The following is an 18,013-nucleotide window of genomic DNA, read 5'->3' as shown; positions in this document are numbered from 1 at the left end:
GACTCGGCAAAGACCTAAAATCTAGATTTATCTACCCGACAATAGGCGATTCCTGACCCGACCCGACCCGTGAGCAGCGCGCGGGTCCTTGTTTTCACTTTAGCAAACGCTATCGGATCTTCTATTCGACTCGATTGGGTTACACGTGAGGGAATTTCTTAACCTAGAATTTTTTTATTTTTTTTTATTTTGTTATTTATAAATTCTGTTTGCTTAAAAATAATAAATCTGTATTTTGTATAGATGAACTTATATAATTGGGTAATATAAATAAGTATAATCTTTTTTTTTTTGGATAATTCTGTATAGAACTTGTTATAATTGGTTTGCCCTTTAAACATACTACAGAATACCAATCCTTCTCCAAGACTCCAAGCCGTCGAGAACTGAGCAGAGCTGTTGCTACCAGAAGAATACACCTACATGTATTAACAAGTTCGATAAGATGTAGCATTACATTAATATATACCAAGGTGACAAATGTTTTGTAGTTTAGGCCTGAATGAGCCCTGGCTTGGAATCTTGGAACTTGAATGCAAAGTCTTGAGATGTAATTGGCATAAATCATTCACGTTCAGGCTCTAAAACAGCGTTTTTACATATTAAACCAGTTGTCATCGAAAAGAAATGTATAAAACGAAGTCAAGAACTAGAATTGGAAATGTCAAAGAGGTATATCGTACTTAACTGACTATAAGAAACAACTTCCAGCAGAGGAAGTTACAGCATATTGTGTTTCAAGTTGCTCTATAATATGCTGCAACCATTAAAAACAAGCAACTGGTTTGAAAAACAAGAAAGGACAGAAGATGTCAAAATGAGGGAAGATGCAGAACTTACAACTTACAATTTACAACTGATTCATCAATGCCGTATATGTCATAATCCCTTTTCCAAACTAGATTTTGTTAACAGCTCATAGGCGTATTTTATCTGCATAATACAAAGTAGCAATGATATAATTAGAAGAAATATTACACATATTAGAAGACTTTGCACTAGACAGCAATTTCAACCAACCTTAATAAAATCAGCTGGAAGAGAATCCTTGTCACAATCAGTTGTCAAAGGTTGTTACAGTGTGTCTGCAGCAGCGTTTTTACATAAACACACCTAAAGTCTAGTTTATCAAATTCAATTGGATATACAATCCAATTCTTTACATGCCTTTTATCATTTTTTTATTTAAGTTTGTGTGATGTGGTTAGATAAGTAAATTTAAATGTATTACAGATGTTTATATGTTATAATTAATTGTAGTTTTGTAATTGTGTATTTTCCTAATTAGTAAATTAACTATATATCTAATACATGTGATTAAGTAAAATTATAAACCAATAAAAATAATACTTTCAAAAAACTTTGGCTTATCTTTCGATTTCAAATCTTATACTAATATATTAAAATATATATTTCTTTAATAATTTTTATAATATAAATTTTCTATTATTAATTAGATCTATATGTGCCCAATACAAAGTTGCTTTATGTATCCGCCAGTGCATCTTTACACCCATAAAAATTATATACATTTTTTTAAAAGACAAAGTTTATACAATGCATAAAAATTTAATTTAACTCAAGTGTTTGATCCAGAGAAGCTCTGTAAAATAGGTGGACAAACCACTAGCCGTTGAGAGTAGCGTAATATATCATTGTCAGCTCTCCGTTGAATAATTTCCTTTCTTATGTGATAGATATATTATTTTTTACATGAAAATCAAATATTGTACAGTTTTGAAATAACACCATAAATCTAGTAGCATTAAATCTAAAACATATATACAATATATAATTTCTTTTCTCAGGTGATAGATATATCATTTTTTACACAGAAAGCAGATATAAATCTAGTAACATTAAATCTAAAACATATATTGATGGTAAAGAGACGATCGATTGACCCGGTTTTTGGTTCGGTTGATACCAACATTAATTTCCAATTATTGTCTTTGCTTTATTTCCATGATTTGATGATAGCTTTCTGAACGCCAAAACATCAATATCTCTTTGTACAATGATGGAATTACATTTGCAAACGGGGATCGAATATTTTTGAAGTGTTCAAAATGATAAAAAAGTAAATTACCGTAACTTAGTAGCTCAAAATTCAAGCTATGACTCTCACCAATTAAAGACAAAAAAAGAAAAATTCAAAGCCACAAAATGTAAATGTCTAAAAAAAAAAGTCAGAAGGATCCTAAGGGTTAATATATTAGTCAGAATCGGAACCTGAAGATAGAATTTGGACAGCATCTTTAGGTTCGTAATCAGTGATCGAAGCAGGAACTTCTACCTTTGCATTCCTCCTTCGTTGTTCTCTCTTTCTCTCTTTCTTCTTCTCATCCTCCACCTGTAAACAATCATCAACCTTTCTTAATTAGGGGGTTTGAACTGAAAACATGTATAAAAACGGCTAGAGAATAATTATAAATTATTACGTTATCGTCTGATTGATTTGGTGATGGCTGACTTGTCTGAACAGGTTGTTGTGTTGATCGGCTTCTCATCCACCAAACATTGCCTGCAGATAACAAGGCTCCTAGAAGCAATGTTGGTCCCATTCTTGGATCCGCTAGGTAGTCTTTGACTCTGTTCCATATGCTCAACAATTTCTGTGTTGCTTTCACGGTTTTCGGGACTCCTGATCTCATCGGTTCTGCGCTTTCTGGAACAAGTTCTGGAGTTTTTGCTCTCTGCAAGTTAGAGTGAAAGATCACAGTGAGGGATGTGATAAGAAAAATGTATACGATGAATAAAACGGAGGTTTACTTACATAGAAAGGTAGGTTTCTATTGTCACCATCATCAACCATTTTTGATAGCCACTTGATGATCTAGAAAAGAGTAGACAACCAATGTAACAAAGTCAACACCAAAAAACTACTGCAGATTTGTGAACCATAGGAGTTTGTTTAATACTGTACCTCTGGAGTTTCAGCAGGTCCGTCATAACTGACAACAAGTTGTGCTGCGGGATCAACATCGTCAGCTTCAGATTGCCATACAGTTTTGGGCCATTTACTTGATTTCTGCTCTACATTAGCACTTTCTGTAGCATTTTTATGGTACCGAACGATCAATATCCTTGGGACATCAATTGGTGCCCTCCTAGTTCCACAGGTATCATAGCTGGTTTCCGATTGAACATAGAAGAAACAGTATTTCTGGACGACAAATCCAGAGGGAGTCGGATGGTAGTAACTAGTAAGTAGTAGATTTTAAGAACTAAACATGAGATCTGATGGATTCAGGAAAGAGAACAGATTCAAATGCGATAAGGTAAGTGTAGATAATAGGGTTCTGGCCAGAATACTTACACTCTGGACTTCTCCGTCGAGCCACACAAATGAAAGTCGCTTAGTTTTGTGTGCAGAAACTGCTGGACCTATTGATGGATCATTGGAAGCCTCATCTGATCCGTCATACTTAGACAAAGCATCTTGCACCCTGCACATGGTCTACAAACTTGTCGATTAGACGGAGACAACTCAGACAAGAACATCAGATAAAAATGGACGACGTTAAAAAATATTAGACTCACTTCTCTCATCTTATTGAGTTCCACGCTTTGTCTTCCAACAAGGATGGCACAGTACCACGTTTCTTTATCATAACCAGCTCGAGAGTATCCTCGTGCATCACAACCAAGTTCCATTGACGTAGTGCTTCTTAGTTGTGGAAGTTCTTTTACAAAAAATAACCATAAACCAACAAAAATCATTCAACTACATGACCAAAAACTGAGTAGAAAGAGAAAAGCACATGCAGAAACCAAATATATATTGAACATATAACGAGTGGAGGAATAGGAATTACGTAATTGCTTGTTCTGCTCCAAAATATCCAGGAACCATGTACGGTTGCCAGATCCTGCAAGATGGAATATCTTATACAATTAGTTTTCTAATCATGTTTCAACACTAAGTAAAGACACTCAGTTCAAGATGGTGAAGGACCATGATAAACAACAGGTTTTAAACCCGGATCCTTCATAATCACAATGGCAGGTGCAGATTCCACCTCCAACCTGTTACAAGAGAAGAATATGAGATGAGGCATGAGCCAATGTCTAATCATGCGGTGGAAGAATCAAAGGGGTATCTATTTCCTACCACCAAACCAGGCATATCAACAAGAAATCTTTCCCAGAAGCAATAGACAGTAACGCAGATAAACAGACTGAGAAGTGCAATGACATACCCATTCCACCAGAAAGATGCATCCTCTTCTCTCCAAAGCACGTAAGATATAGAGGCAAAATTCCAATAATCTTTTGCAGCTTGGCGAATAACAGGAGAAGCTCGCTCCCCCGATTGTGAGAATAAAATGACTTTCACCTATTTGAGCATGGGAAAGATCATGACAAAAAGGGTTTAGGTCGTAGAAGCGATAAAGAGAACTGTTATGTCTGGTTAATATGTTATTCCTAAGTTACAAGGATGAAAAAAAGCTTGATAAAGGCTAAATCTAACGAGAAGAAAAAAGAAGTTCAACAAACCTTATTAGGTGGAACTTTGGAAAGGAACTTGGGTACCTGTAGGAAGAAATATATCTCTAATTATTTCCAAAAAGGAGAAACAAAATGTATTTCTAATCACCTAAAAAAATAAGGAAAGAGAGTGGAATATCCAACACAAGCCAAATATCACCGGATCTAGACTCCACAAATTTTTGCAACACACAGCAGCTAAACGGATGGAGTTGAAGTAAACATGTAAGCAAACAGTATCACTCTTACAGACCATGACATAAAAGAATTCAAAATAATTCAGGTACTGTGAGGTCTGCAGCTAAAATCAGATCAAAGTTTCCAATAAAGTTCTTCACATGATTAGAACTAGGTCCCTCTACCCAAAAGCACGGTCTTTGCTGTTTCTAGACGGCTATGATATTCAGGTACTGAAAGGTCTGATTTGTAGACTACCATTTCTCAAGGCAGTATAGACTACCGACTAGGTCATTAGGCCGTACAATTCAGTTGGTTCCTATAAAACTTAAGTTATCTGCAGAAAACTTCACATTACGATGGCTTTAAAGAATGCTATATATACCAGTGTTTCTTTTGTGTGATAGAAAACTCTAGGTAAACCCAATACAGTGGTTGCAAACCAGTCAGTAATTGCATCTGTTGACAGCTCCCCTTCAAACCTAACAAGTAAGAAGATTAAAAATTATTATCTTGGTAAATAAGAAGAATGAAGCAAAAAAAAATCATTCAAATGACTACTTCCAAGAGGCAGCCATTGAGCTAAAGGGTTGAGTCAGTGAGCTACCTGATGAGGCAGTCTGCAGTTTTGCAATGTGGGGGGAAAGAGACGATTGAAGGAAGGCCTGCATGCATAATATGAGGTTATATAACAGGAGAAAAATCCATGCATTTCACCCAAAGCATAGACAATCATTACAGTTTTCTAAAATATCAACCATAGTGATAACAGAATGAGTCTGAATGTATACATGGAACTGTATATTAATGTTCAAAAGAGTTTAAACCTACTGGATGTACTTTACTCCCCAAGTACATTTATATAATTCGAGATCCAGTTTCAACAGATCCTCACTGCTCTTCTCTCCCAATGGATCCTCTATACTTACTTCAGTTTAGTTTTTAGTTTTACTAACTTTTGAATATTCTCAGTTTTCGTTTAGGTTCTTAGCAGGGTGAGGAAAGTGATAACTTACCTTTTCTGAAAAATACTTGTCCTGTTGGTTTCTTCTCAGCAAGGTAGGTCACCAGTTGAACATCACCAAGCTCTAACATCGCATGATTAGCAACCCCATCCAACAAAGAAACTGCAATTATACAAGAAGCTGAGCGTAAATGGTTCCAACCACGGCAAAACATGTCTAAAGCAATTGTTAGCTATTAATCTGTTCCTCCTACTTGTTAAAACATATCTTTTGAGATCAGGTTGCAGTCATATGGTTATACTTGCTTGTAACATTATAGACACCATATTTCTTTCCTGAAAACTAACACTGTCTAATCTAGTACTTCAGTTTCAGTTTCCCCTTGCCATTTGCACTGTTCTAGCTCTTCAATCTATATTTATACTGTCTCATATTTTTAACAGAGGCTGGCAAGTGGTTTGCCCTTTAAACATACTACAGAAACAGAAATCATACCAATCCTTCTCCAAGCCGAAGAGAACTGAGCAGAGCTGTTGCTACCAGAAGAATACACCTACATGTATTAAGAAGTTCGATAAGATGTAGCATTATATTATACCAAGGGTACAACTTTTTTAGAGTTTAAACCTGAATGAGCCATGGCTTGGAATCTTGGAACTTTAATGCAAAGTCTTGAGACGTAATTGACATAAATCCTTCACGTTCAGGCTCTAAAATAGCGTTTTTACATATTAAACCAGTTGTCATCGAAAAAGAAGTATATAAAACGAAGTCAAGAACTAGAATTGAAAATGTCAAAGTGGTATGTTAGTTAACAGACCATAAGAAACAGGTTCCAGCAGGGGAAGTTTTATTTTTGCAAAATCTTCCACAGCGTATTGTGTTTCAAGTTGCTCTATAATATGCTGCAACCATTAAAAACAAGTAACCAACTGATCTGAAAAAAAAAAGAAGACGAAAGGACAGAAGAAATCAAAATGAGGGAAAGATACAGAACTAACAACTTACAACTGATTCATCAATGCCGTATATGTCATAATCCCTTTTCCAAACTGGATTTGTTAATAGCTCATAGGCGTATTGTATCTGCATAGTACAAAGTAGCGATGATATAATTAGAAGAAATATTACACACATCAAAAGACTGACAGGTTAGCACTAGACAGAAAAATCGACCAACCTTGATGAAATCAGCTGGAAGAGAATCCCCTGAACCTGAATCCCTGTCACAATCAAGTTTGTTACAGTGTGTCTGCAACATATTTTTCTACTTAAAACACCTAAAGTCTAGTTATCTAATTCAATTGGAAATACATTCCAATTGCATACTTAGCAGAAGAATGGAACTAAATCCAAATTCTAGGTTGAGACAAGAACACACAAAAAAATAAAAACAATTATCCAGATCGAGAAAGGTACCACTTAGAAGCAATATTATCGTAGGCCTCTTTAACGTCATCCACTGAACTGTACATCTTCACACCCAGAACTAAGAGAAAGCACAAGGAAATCCAAATCAAACTATCAAAACGGAAGGTAATTGTAGTAGTACAGTACGATTATGATTATGTAGAGAGAGAGAGAGAGAGAGAGAGGGTACCGTCGTAGTGAGAAGGAGGAAAGGAGAGAGGAAGAAGGTAAAGCTGGAAGAGCATAGCGAGGAAGAAGAGCAAGATAGGCACCGCATATGCTCTGAGAATGGAGGGCATCGACGCCGACGCCGACGACGACGGAGTTTCCTTCGCCATCGGGGATTTTACGATACTCCGATCAAAGAGTCTCCGATTTCTTTCTTAAGTGTAATCTTTTCTTTTCCGCGTTTTCTTAAACAACAATAAATAGGGGGATCACATCACAATCCCGTACCATTAAGCAGGTTAATTACTCTTTTTTAAAAAAAAAAAAAAAAAAAAAATCTATAATTACATACAGTATAGGGTAAAAATATGTTAGGACTGCCAAATATATTTCAATATTAGAAAGTGTATATACGAGTTTTTAGATAAAATTTGCCAAAACCAATATTACAAAAAAGTTCAATGAAATTAAATTCATCAACTACTATCTTTTTCCATGGTTCAGAATATATAAGTACAAGATACATAGTGTACCTTAAATTATGAAACAATACAAGTTTGTTTGCATTAGCTAGTTTTACTTTCGAAGAGTTAATTACATGGAGCACTTATCGCTATATATAAGTGCTTCTTAACTTTCATTGGGACAATACCCCGTGAGCATCGCTATATATAAGTGCTTGTTAACTTTCATTGGGACAATACCCCGTGATCGGTCGAACATTTATCTAACACAAACCAATGTCCTCGCGAGTTGCCCAGTTTTTAGTGTACTAGAGATTCTACTCTTTGACCACTGATAAAAAATAGTTTAGATTCTACTTCATCATAGCTGTCTTACTTCCGATATCCTTAGACTACAGATACTAAGCAAAAATATAGGTCATAGATACTAGGCAAAAATATAGGTCATAGGATGGATGGCAAAACAGTTTTTTCTTCTTCTTTTTCTTCATCATTAATGTGTGAAATAAGATGACAAAAGAGAGTTAATATTGAAGCTGCTTTACTACCGAAATCCTGAAAGTGAATTAATATTGCTTTTTATTCATCATAGCTGAATAAAACTCTCATCATTCTCCTTAACTCTCTCTATATACTTTACATACAAGTGGTAATGCCAATGCCTAGAAACTGGGCGAATTATTTTCCTGGAACGAATTACCAAAGACATATGCAACCTTTCCTCCAAAGCTGGTTGGTCTAAGAGGCTCAGAGATGCCAATAGAGGAGTCACAAAACAAAATTGCAGTATCAAATTTCTCCATATATTGACTAAAAATGACAGTAAACATCTATAGAAAAAAAAAATTGGCAACTAAAATTTCTCCAAACAACAGCAGACAATGAAGCAGAAGGAACAAGTGCAGCAAATTCAAACAAATTGCATTGTGTTTGTGAGAGCATCCGTATATTACCTATATATGTTTCCTGTAAATCTTTCCAAGCTATGATTCCGTTCACTCATTGATTTTCCTAGCTCTATGGTTTGGTTTCCACGTGCATTCTTCGAATATCGAATCTATCTACCGACTCCAAAGGAGAAACTGTCTCGTTTCTGATCCTCTTAACCTTGGTGCTCAACAATCCCCTGTGGCTAAACCCATACAGCTTAAGCACTTGATTATCTGCAAAATTAAAAGCCCTCTCCATGCTCTTGAAGCATCTATCGACTGCATAATCAGCATAGCTGCCACACGGTTTGCACCCCACAAAATGTGTCACAAAAGGCCATCTCTCATCCCCCAATCCTGGGTGATACTTCTCTACCATCTCTTCATACTTATCAACCAAACCCTCCCAAAACCCGTGCAAATAGTATTGATTCTCAACATAAACCTTGTCTATCCACTTATCCTTCTGTGAAAGCAGGATATATATCAACGCCGACTGATCATCGGCCTCAAATGCTGGCCTGCCTTTCAGATAAGCTGTCAGTACTTTCCCAGCTTCGTCACGGATAGGCCCTTTTGGTCCCATAGGGGCCCAAGCATCTAATAAATCCAACGACCATTGACAATTTCTCAACAGAAAGACACCCGTGTTCAATGCAATCCATGACTTTTGGTTGAACAACAAGTCCGGATAACCGTGTATCACCAGATTATGCTTCTCGTACCGAGACAAGGGGATCTCAAACAGTATATCAGTGAATAAAGCATCACTATCCATCCACCAAATCCATTCTACCTCTGGATTAGACAGCATTAATATCCTAATCATAGGCAGTTTCGTCCAATACCCTGAGAGCTCCTCATCCAAATGGGCCATGTTATATACAATCTCTATCCCGTGGAGCCTACAGTAATCAATCTTGTTCTTCACGGATTTCAATAGATAATAGTCTCCAATTGGTTTGTCGCAGGGGCTTGGGGAAGAGCCTGTGAGAAGCAAGATTCGAGCTTTGCCGTTGACAGTACTAGGAAACTCAGGGTTCTGATTTAGCCATGCCTTGCGTTGACTATCCCAGTTGGTGACTTTAGGACCTAGAGTGTATGTCGCATTGGGAGTAGTAAAAATCTCAGCTTTAGGCGGCTCAGCAGCACCCAAGTCCGTCGAATTCGAATCAGATGGGATCTCCGGGAGGATAGTCATCGGAATGGTTTCTTCCTTGATGAAACTCTGCTTAACAGAGTCAGCGTTGGAAGAGCTTCCAAAGTTCCCAATACTGATTGTAGCAAGTAGGACGAGGATGGTCACGAAACCGCAGAGAATCATGATCTTGATGTTAAATAAAGTATTATGAATCTGCCAACCGCGCAAAAAACCACGACTTCTCCCTCCACCATTTGATACAGCCGTCGTTGACAGGCCTCCACCACTTGCTGAGGATCTCGACTCATCATGACACATTTCAGCCTCCAGATGGTACTTGAATCCTGACACTTTCTTACTAATCAGTGAAGACTTTCTTTTTAGATTTCAACTCTCTCCCCCTCTCTGAACTACACCGCTCTGAAATTTCAGATTTTTTTTGGCAGGATCCTGATGGAAAAAGACTAGGAGAGATGATAGACATTGACAAACTCCTTTTCAAATATTAAATTAGATAATGGAGAAACATGGTCGTAATTAAAAATATTTTGGAGACAATAAGGGAAGATACAGGACTAACAACAACTTACAGCTGTTTCATCATTGCCGCCATAGGGTCTGTTCGTTTCGTTGACGCTGGCGGCAGCCGCAGCGGCTGCGGCAGCAGCAAACGCAACTTTTTTAATCACCGCATCTAATCGATGTTCAAAATCAGAAGCTGCGTTTGTCGCAGCGTCATGCCGCAGGTACCTCTATATAAATTCTGATGTACAATCATCTCTCGAACCTGAATCCATGTCATGGTCGATTTTTCAAAAATATTGTTCAAGTTTGTACCTTCTACCTAGAACTATTACAGTCTGGTCCTCAAATTTAACACTCATTCCGGAAAAAATTTAACATCAACTCAGTTAAGAGATACTTGTACATCAGAATCATGGGATTATAACAAGACCCAAAATTAAGAAATCGAAGGAATTCAAACGAAACGACAAACCCGTAAGCCAAGCCTACAAAGGTACCATACCAACCTTGTCCAATGATTTGATCGATCTGCTTCCAAAGAAATGGTCAGAAATGGGCAAAAGATAGAAGTAACAAAGCTAATTGGAGAAATTATCATCTACATCAAGCTCTAGCAAGCAAACGCCAAACAACAACAAGTTCCGGTTCGGTTTACCTTTACTTAAAACCGAATTTAATTGACCTTCCCGGTTCAAAAATCCCAAATTCGAGAGAGAGAAGGACGCGAGCTAGCGAGCGAGATCGATGGGGTTATCATACTCCGCCTCATTTTCTAACTCCACCACCACCGCGGCTCCTCCTCCGTCTCCGCCTTCATCGCCGCCGTCACGTTCCAATACAAAACCTAACGGAGAAGAGAGACCACGTTTCTTCGATGGAAAAGCGAAGAATAAATGCTGGGCTAATGCTGACATCGTACCTGGTCGACATCCCGAGAGGTGGCGTAAAGACGCCGCCGGAAACATCGTCTGCAAACGTTTCGGAAACTGCAGTGGTTGTCTCTGTTTCGAGTATGATCACATTGTTCCTTACTCCAAAGGTTCGATGATTCTTCTCTCCACTCTTCTTTTTCACTTCTTCTTCTTCTTCCCCCAAATGTGACATTTTTGAATTAGGGTTTTTAGTGATAAAAGTAATTTGTAATCTGAAAGTTTGAATCTTTGAAGCTTGATTGCTTGATTTCTGTGAATAGGTGGAGAGTCGGTAGCAGAGAATTGTCAGATACTTCAAACTAGAGTGAACAGATTAAAATCAGCTCAAGAAAATGTGGATCCGATCACACTTAAGAGCTACTCGTGTGGTCTGCAATTTACGGGTAATGTACTAACATAACATGGTGATGAAAGATCATAACTTTGTTCCTTTGGGTTTACTCATCTCATAAGATTTAATCATTCCTTGTTGGGGTTTCTTTTTCAGTGTTCATTATGTCAAATATCTTGTAAAGAGACTACGATCATGAAGAGTATATAGATAGATACTTGAATTGTGCAATGGCATTTCACTCGTTCTGTCTTTTATCAAGTGTTGTGTTTGAATAGGGAAGTTATGCCAAACTCATACATGTGGGAGCTGCTTTTGCTTTTAGATCTTCTTTCTCTTTGGCTTTTTTGGTTGTTTCTTTACTTGAGGAATTGCACTTGAGCCATTAGGAATCTTCTTTAAATGCAAAAAGCAATTGCCTTGAATTGTTTTTAGGTGTGTTGCTAAGTTTACATTTTTATAGGAGTGAAGCAAAGTGTTAAAACGCTCTTGGGAATTGCATTTTCTTTCCAAAAAAGACTCAACAGCATTGTTAGATCTGTTTGATCTTCTGACACATTGCAATGATTATACACAAGTGGACTCAAGTGTGTGTGTGTGTCTATTCTATGCATATTAGTTTATCACTTTTCTTAAGATTTTGCCTACTAATGTAAACAGACAAGGAGCTAGATGTTATCGAAATGGCGGTTTATGGAGACGTGTTACGGCCTGGAAAAGAATGTCGCTGCAAAACTGTAGCCGAGCTGCTTGGTCAGTCCAAGTCCAAAGATGGTAAAGCCGCATGCGAGTTACCATCATAGAGAAAGTAATCAACCATGTCTTTGTAAAGCTTTGATTCAACTATTATTGTTCATACTACGGCAGATACATCAGATTCTTTTACATTTTTGGAAAGTTGGAAACCACTGTTTCTGTGAGTTGTGATGATATAGGATTTGGAAATAAAATATCAGCTTGCATTGTAACCTAACTTCAAGTCAACAAATTGATTGTTTATACATCGACCACCTAATTCACTAGTACTAAATAGATAGTAGATGAGAAACAATAATGACTGTTTACATTTTTTTTATGGTTGGTCGTGGAGACATGAAATATCAAAAAACGGGAAAGGTGCGCAATTATGTGTGAGCCTAATTAAAGAAAGATGTCTACCAAAGAAAGTTAAAGTTAAAGTTAATATAAATTTCCTTTTATTTTTTATTTTATTTCTTATGCTCTGATATATAAATGTTTATTTCTTGTTTTTTCATCTATTTAGTAGGTTGCATTCAAAATTTCAACCAAAAAAGAAAATTTGCTGTTCATAATAAATACCTAAAGAAAATTTCAAAAAAATGGGGTAGTTGCAAGGGATGTTCGAAGTTTTGGATTTGAACAATCAATGCAGCTCCAAACATACACACACGTATACATGCATAGATTGGTTGGAAAAAGAAAAACTCAGTTATGTAAGAGTCACATGATATATGTATCCAACAATAATTCAATATGGAATAAGAATTGATTACACAAGGCCCGAAGCTCAAATCCCAAAAGAATCATCTTTACTTTGAGTATTATTGGACTCTCCAAAAGCACTTCGGTTATTAAACAAAAAGAACTCCGAATCGATTCATATAAGTATAATAAATACACAAAACGAATGAGAAAAATACAACAATGTTTGTGATTGTAGTAGTATAATACACACACACATGACCCCCTAAGGGCACATGACAAGACAAGTGTGAGGTTTATAATGACTAAATAGATATGTATTTAAGAAATAGATAAATAAAAAAATGTCCAAACTAGTCAACAACAACCCACCGTTGTTTTTTGGCCGTATTAGCTCACTCTCACACTGGTCGCCGCTAGTCAAAAACTCGTTCGTTCCAATTGCTAATAATCCTCCAAATTTATTGATTATATTTTCGTAACAATGTTTTAAGTCAAATAATGTTGAAACAAACATAAAAGTTGTAAGTTACTTTTACTTAGAAAAAAGGGAAAATACTCAACGTAAGCGGGAAAAATGAAATAAAAATGGTGATCAATCAACTCAACTCATGAGAGTAATCATTGTCGATCGGAAAAAAAATCTTACCGTAGATTTCGCCTAAAAAACATTTCTATTTTTGATTTCACGACATTTTAGTTTTAATTTATAAAAGGACCGTCGTCTTCCGCAATTCACGCCGAAATTTAAAAAAAAAAAAAAAAGAGTTCGGAAAATAAATCACTAAAAACATTCTCCTCCTCTCTCTGTATATATATCATATAACGAAACTGCAATAGTTTCAGTTGAATCCGAATCCGGATCCGGTACAGAGACGGTTCGGATCGTAACCGGCGCTGCTTTAAAAAAAGAGATCATTCCGGTACACATGTGTTGACGACGACGCGGAGGAGGAGCGACCAAACAATTCTGAGAAGGAATGGGTTGTGTCAGCTCGAAGCAGACTGTTTCCGTTACGCCGGCGATCGATAACTCTGGTGTTTTCAGGGACAATGTTTGTTCGGGTTCCGGTCGAATTATGGTTGAGGATCCGACGACGGAGAAGAAGCTTTTGTCGTGGAGGAGTAAGAGCGGGAAGAAGAGTAGTAGTAGCAAGAAGAGCGGTAGTGAGTTTGGTGAGTTGAGTGAGTCTGGCCGAGCGAGTTCGAACTGCAGGAGCGAGTCGGTGAGTTTCCGGCTCGGTAACTTGAGCAAGTACCTTGAAGCTGAGCAAGTCGCAGCTGGTTGGCCTGCGTGGCTTAGCAACGTTGCTGGTGAAGCTATTCATGGTTGGGTTCCATTTCGATCCGACGCTTTCGAAAAGCTCGAAAAGGTTTCTTTTTATATACTCTTCTATAGATTACGTTTGAAAATGTTGGTCGTTGTTGTCTCTGAAAATGATTTGGTTTGTGGTTTTGAAGATTGGACAAGGGACTTATAGCAGTGTGTTCCGTGCGAGAGAGACTGAGACCGGGAGGATTGTGGCTTTGAAGAAGGTTAGATTTGACAATTTTGAGCCGGAGAGTGTTAGGTTCATGGCTAGAGAGATTCTGATACTTAGGAGATTAAATCATCCCAACATTATCAAACTACAAGGTATTGTTACTTCAAAGCTTTCTTGCAACATACATCTCGTCTTCGAGTATATGGAGCATGATCTCACTGGTCTTCTTTCTAGCCCTGATATCAACTTCACTACTCCACAGGTCAGTTTCATTAATAGCATCATGTTCCTCGTACTGATTATATATTTTGTCCGGATTGTGTTACTGAGGGATATGACTGTTGTTGCTCTGGCCTTGCAGATTAAGTGTTACATGAAACAGTTGTTGTCTGGACTTGAACATTGTCACGCACGAGGTGTGATGCATCGGGACATTAAGGGTTCAAATCTTTTGGTGAATAATGAAGGGATTTTAAAGGTGGCTGATTTTGGGCTAGCAAACTTTTGCAATGCCTCTGGGAATAAACAACCTCTTACTAGTCGAGTTGTGACTCTGTGGTACCGTCCCCCTGAACTTTTGCTCGGTGCTACGGGCTATGGTGCATCTGTTGATTTGTGGAGTGTTGGCTGTGTTTTTGCTGAACTTCTTCTTGGGAAACCGGTTCTGCAGGGAAGAACTGAGGTAAAACCACAAAATGTTGTCTTCTAAAATATATGCAACAAGTAGTTTCAGTCCTTTTAATTCTGTATCTTGCTCTGTTTCTTGAAATGTATGCTACAGGTCGAACAGTTGCACAAGATATTCAAATTGTGTGGATCTCCACCTGCAGATTACTGGAAAAATTCCAAACTTCCTCATGCAATGCTTTTCAAACCACAGCAACATTATGATGGTTGTCTCCGAGAAACTTTGAAAGATTTGTCTGATGTTGACATCAATCTTATAGAAACACTTCTTTCTATAGAGCCTCACAAACGTGGTTCTGCCTCTACTGCCCTTGTTTCTCAGGTAACCATTTTGTGATTCAGCTATTATAACAGCATCTTGTTTGAAGAATTTTTGATTCCCAGGAAGATATAATTTTGGTATTGTTACACATTTGAAAAGACATTCCCTTCATTTTTTTCAGTATTTTACTTCAAAGCCTTTTGCTTGTGATCCCTCAAGTTTGCCTGTATACTCGCCTAGCAAGGAGATTGATGCAAAGCATCGGGAAGAAACAACAAGGTCAGAATTTCATTAATTACCATCATCGTCACTATATATATGAAGAAACATACTGTGGAAACACACGCTTAAGTTCCTAAAGTGTCACGTCCTGGAAGCACTTATTCATTATTCCCCTATGTCATTTTTGATATTCCAGGAAAAAAATATGTGGGAATGGGAGACGTGGTACAGAATCAAGGAAGCCAACACAGAAGCCCCCTGCATGTGCCAAATTGGCACCAGTTGAGGTACTTTTAACATATTCTCTTGTTTACATATTATCTGCATTTTTGAGGAGGGAATCCCTTAGGCCAAAAAATGCAAAGATTGAAAACTTCCTCATTTGTCAATTCGCAGGATGTGCGGCACCATTCTCAGAAATTTCAGAAACGTAATGGTCATTCAGTACATAATTCGATTGATAGTGATGCCACAATATGTGAGAAACCACAAAAGCCATCATCAAATCATGAAAAAGATGAAGCCTCTCATGTGAAGAATGCATCACAAGGAGATTTGCCTTTCTCAGGGCCTTTACAAGTCTCTGTATCAAGTGGTTTTGCATGGGCAAAGCGAAGAAAAGATGACATATGTGTTAGATCACATAATAGATCACTCTCAAGATGTTACATTACTAACCTGTTGGGTCCTTCTCCTGCTTTTAGTGAGAACACTGACGTTGACTCTAAGATAAATGAGAAAGAAAATGAAGAAAAACATCAGGCAAGAACGGATTCCCAAGACCGTGAGGCGTATGAAATGTTGAAGCTTTCAATGCTAAAGAAGTGGAGGCAACTTGAACGACCAGATTCTTTTGATACTTCTGACGAGTACCATTCACAGGAACTGTCATTGGCACTTTATCAGAAAGAAGAAAAGGCAGCAAAGCTGGGTCATTTGGTACGTCTTTAGATTATTGAAGCAATCCTTTTCCCACTATTTTGAAATCCTAGTTGATATACTAGATACCTTGTATAATTAGGTTCCCACGTTTCCACCGAGAGAAATTAAGAACCTGGCTGAACCTTTCTTATACCAATCTTAACTTATATAAATCGAAGTTATGATCCTGAAACTTCTGATATGCTAATTATTATAAGCTTACTAATGGCAATGGCAGTAAGCTATGGATTTCAAAGCTTCATATTGATGCTTGACACTGACATCTTAAAAAGAGGAGAAAGAGATCCTGATTGCTATTTGACTGAGTGTAGCTTTATTACTTTAAATTATTTTGTCTCTCTCCCACTTTTTGTATTCACCTAAAACCTTGAGAGGAAAAAGTAGAACATGCATGATTTGCTTAGTCCTTCTTTTAGGATATTTTGGAAGAAAAAAAAAACTCAATGATGCTAATGAGTTGAGACCTTGACAGGGTTACGAAGACAATGATGAAAAAATTGAGTTCTCAGGCCCCTTGTTGTCTAAATCTTATGGAGTTGATGAGCTTTTAGAACGCCATGATCGCCAGATTCGCCAGTTAGTTCGAAAATCTTGGTTCCAGAAAGGTAAAAACATAATGCAATAGCGCCCCGTGATCTCCTAGATTCAGTGCTTTCGGATTCAGCACTTTGTGTTTTTGTTTTAGTTTACAATATTTAGTTAAAAGATCTTAAGACATGGTGAGCAACAAGTGTATGGCCCATTTTGAATTGCAGGTAAGAAACAAGGGAAATGAGAGACTCCGCATAAACTTGTCTGTGTCATAAAAAGTTTCCCAAGTGGATCCAGATGAGAGCTACAAAAACTCAAAAGACTAGATGCATATTTGATGGTTTGAGACACACAAAGTTAACAAGATCTTCAGAAACTGTGATGATCAAAAGCAAATATGGAGATAAAGCCATGAAGCAGTTTTTGTTAATGTTATTTTTTATTATAATCTTTCTTTAATAACTTATTCTTTTTTGAGAATTATAATAACTACACGCAAATTATGAATTCCAGGCATATTGTAAAGAGCTAGCACAATTATCATAAGCGTGTATCTATGTAAAATCCAGTTGTATAAAAGAAGACCAGCATATTTGTAGTTGTACATAAATTACTGATTTATTCCAAAGTTGGGGACCCCCTCTCGTTTCGTTTATGGTGAGTGATATGTGGCGTGGTGGTCATGGTATTTAATGATGTCTCGTGACGATGGTTTATGGTAGTGATGTTGGATTATGACGCTTGGTGCTATCATGTTGTATATCATCATCACTCATCAGGATCAGGATTGTGACCCATAGTGTTCTAGTGAAAATATATATTCTGTGTACTCACATGTGTCTACTGATCAGAATTTAAGAATTTCTTAATATTAATCAAAGCTCAAACACTGTAATAATGCATTTGGTA

At 37.2% G+C, this 18,013-nt stretch overlaps 3 protein-coding genes and 1 pseudogene across 6 annotated transcripts; 2 read left to right on the top strand and 2 right to left on the bottom strand.

Annotated features, from left to right (window-relative positions):
- Positions 1-2,009: 2,009 nt before the first annotated feature.
- LOC104775990 (uncharacterized) lies at positions 2,010-7,680 on the bottom strand. 3 transcript variants are annotated; one of them, XR_015590600.1, is made up of 20 exons: positions 7,234-7,604; positions 7,053-7,122; positions 6,814-6,856; positions 6,642-6,719; positions 6,454-6,538; positions 6,261-6,343; positions 6,129-6,186; positions 5,685-5,795; positions 5,276-5,333; positions 5,054-5,150; positions 4,501-4,536; positions 4,203-4,339; positions 3,959-4,029; positions 3,819-3,872; positions 3,544-3,686; positions 3,320-3,460; positions 2,927-3,203; positions 2,777-2,836; positions 2,442-2,696; positions 2,010-2,353 (listed from the first exon to the last, which is right to left on the bottom strand). XR_015590600.1 is itself a non-coding variant. In XM_010499976.3 (20 exons), the coding sequence occupies exons 1-20, from the start codon at positions 7,379-7,381 to the stop codon at positions 2,216-2,218; spliced, it is 2,106 nt and encodes a 701-aa protein (XP_010498278.1). In that variant the 5' UTR covers positions 7,382-7,680; the 3' UTR covers positions 2,010-2,215. The 3 variants fall into 3 exon arrangements, 2 of the variants coding, with proteins under 2 accessions (XP_010498278.1, XP_087356808.1); XM_010499976.3 differs by having other exon boundaries at positions 2,927-3,166; positions 7,234-7,680; XM_087500682.1 differs by having other exon boundaries at positions 2,927-3,166; positions 7,053-7,154; positions 7,234-7,482.
- Positions 7,681-8,456: 776 nt separating this feature from the next.
- Positions 8,457-10,869, bottom strand: LOC104775987 (xyloglucan 6-xylosyltransferase 4 pseudogene; annotated as a pseudogene). The gene is made up of 3 exons (XR_015590534.1): positions 10,777-10,869; positions 10,336-10,532; positions 8,457-10,195 (listed from the first exon to the last, which is right to left on the bottom strand). The product of XR_015590534.1 is annotated as a xyloglucan 6-xylosyltransferase 4 pseudogene (transcript).
- On the top strand, positions 10,870-12,501 carry LOC104775988 (uncharacterized). Its single transcript, XM_010499975.3, has 3 exons — positions 10,870-11,309; positions 11,463-11,585; positions 12,194-12,501. Exons 1-3 carry the CDS (start codon positions 11,015-11,017, stop codon positions 12,334-12,336), a joined length of 561 nt encoding a protein of 186 aa, XP_010498277.1. The 5' UTR covers positions 10,870-11,014; the 3' UTR covers positions 12,337-12,501.
- A 1,088-nt stretch (positions 12,502-13,589) lies between these two features.
- On the top strand, positions 13,590-17,732 carry LOC104775986 (protein IMPAIRED IN BABA-INDUCED STERILITY 1). Its single transcript, XM_087500566.1, has 9 exons — positions 13,590-14,349; positions 14,438-14,722; positions 14,822-15,142; positions 15,242-15,469; positions 15,591-15,688; positions 15,828-15,918; positions 16,028-16,570; positions 17,046-17,178; positions 17,329-17,732. The coding sequence occupies exons 1-9, from the start codon at positions 13,957-13,959 to the stop codon at positions 17,346-17,348; spliced, it is 2,112 nt and encodes a 703-aa protein (XP_087356692.1). The 5' UTR covers positions 13,590-13,956; the 3' UTR covers positions 17,349-17,732.
- The last annotated feature ends 281 nt before the right edge of the window (positions 17,733-18,013 follow it).

This window comes from Camelina sativa, chromosome 3, assembly GCF_030686135.1.
Source record: "Camelina sativa cultivar CO46 ecotype springtype chromosome 3, ASM3068613v1".
Taxonomy (NCBI): domain Eukaryota; kingdom Viridiplantae; phylum Streptophyta; class Magnoliopsida; order Brassicales; family Brassicaceae; genus Camelina; species Camelina sativa.
Note: the sequence above shows the minus strand (reverse complement) of the source record. Positions and strands in the feature narration are given on the sequence as shown.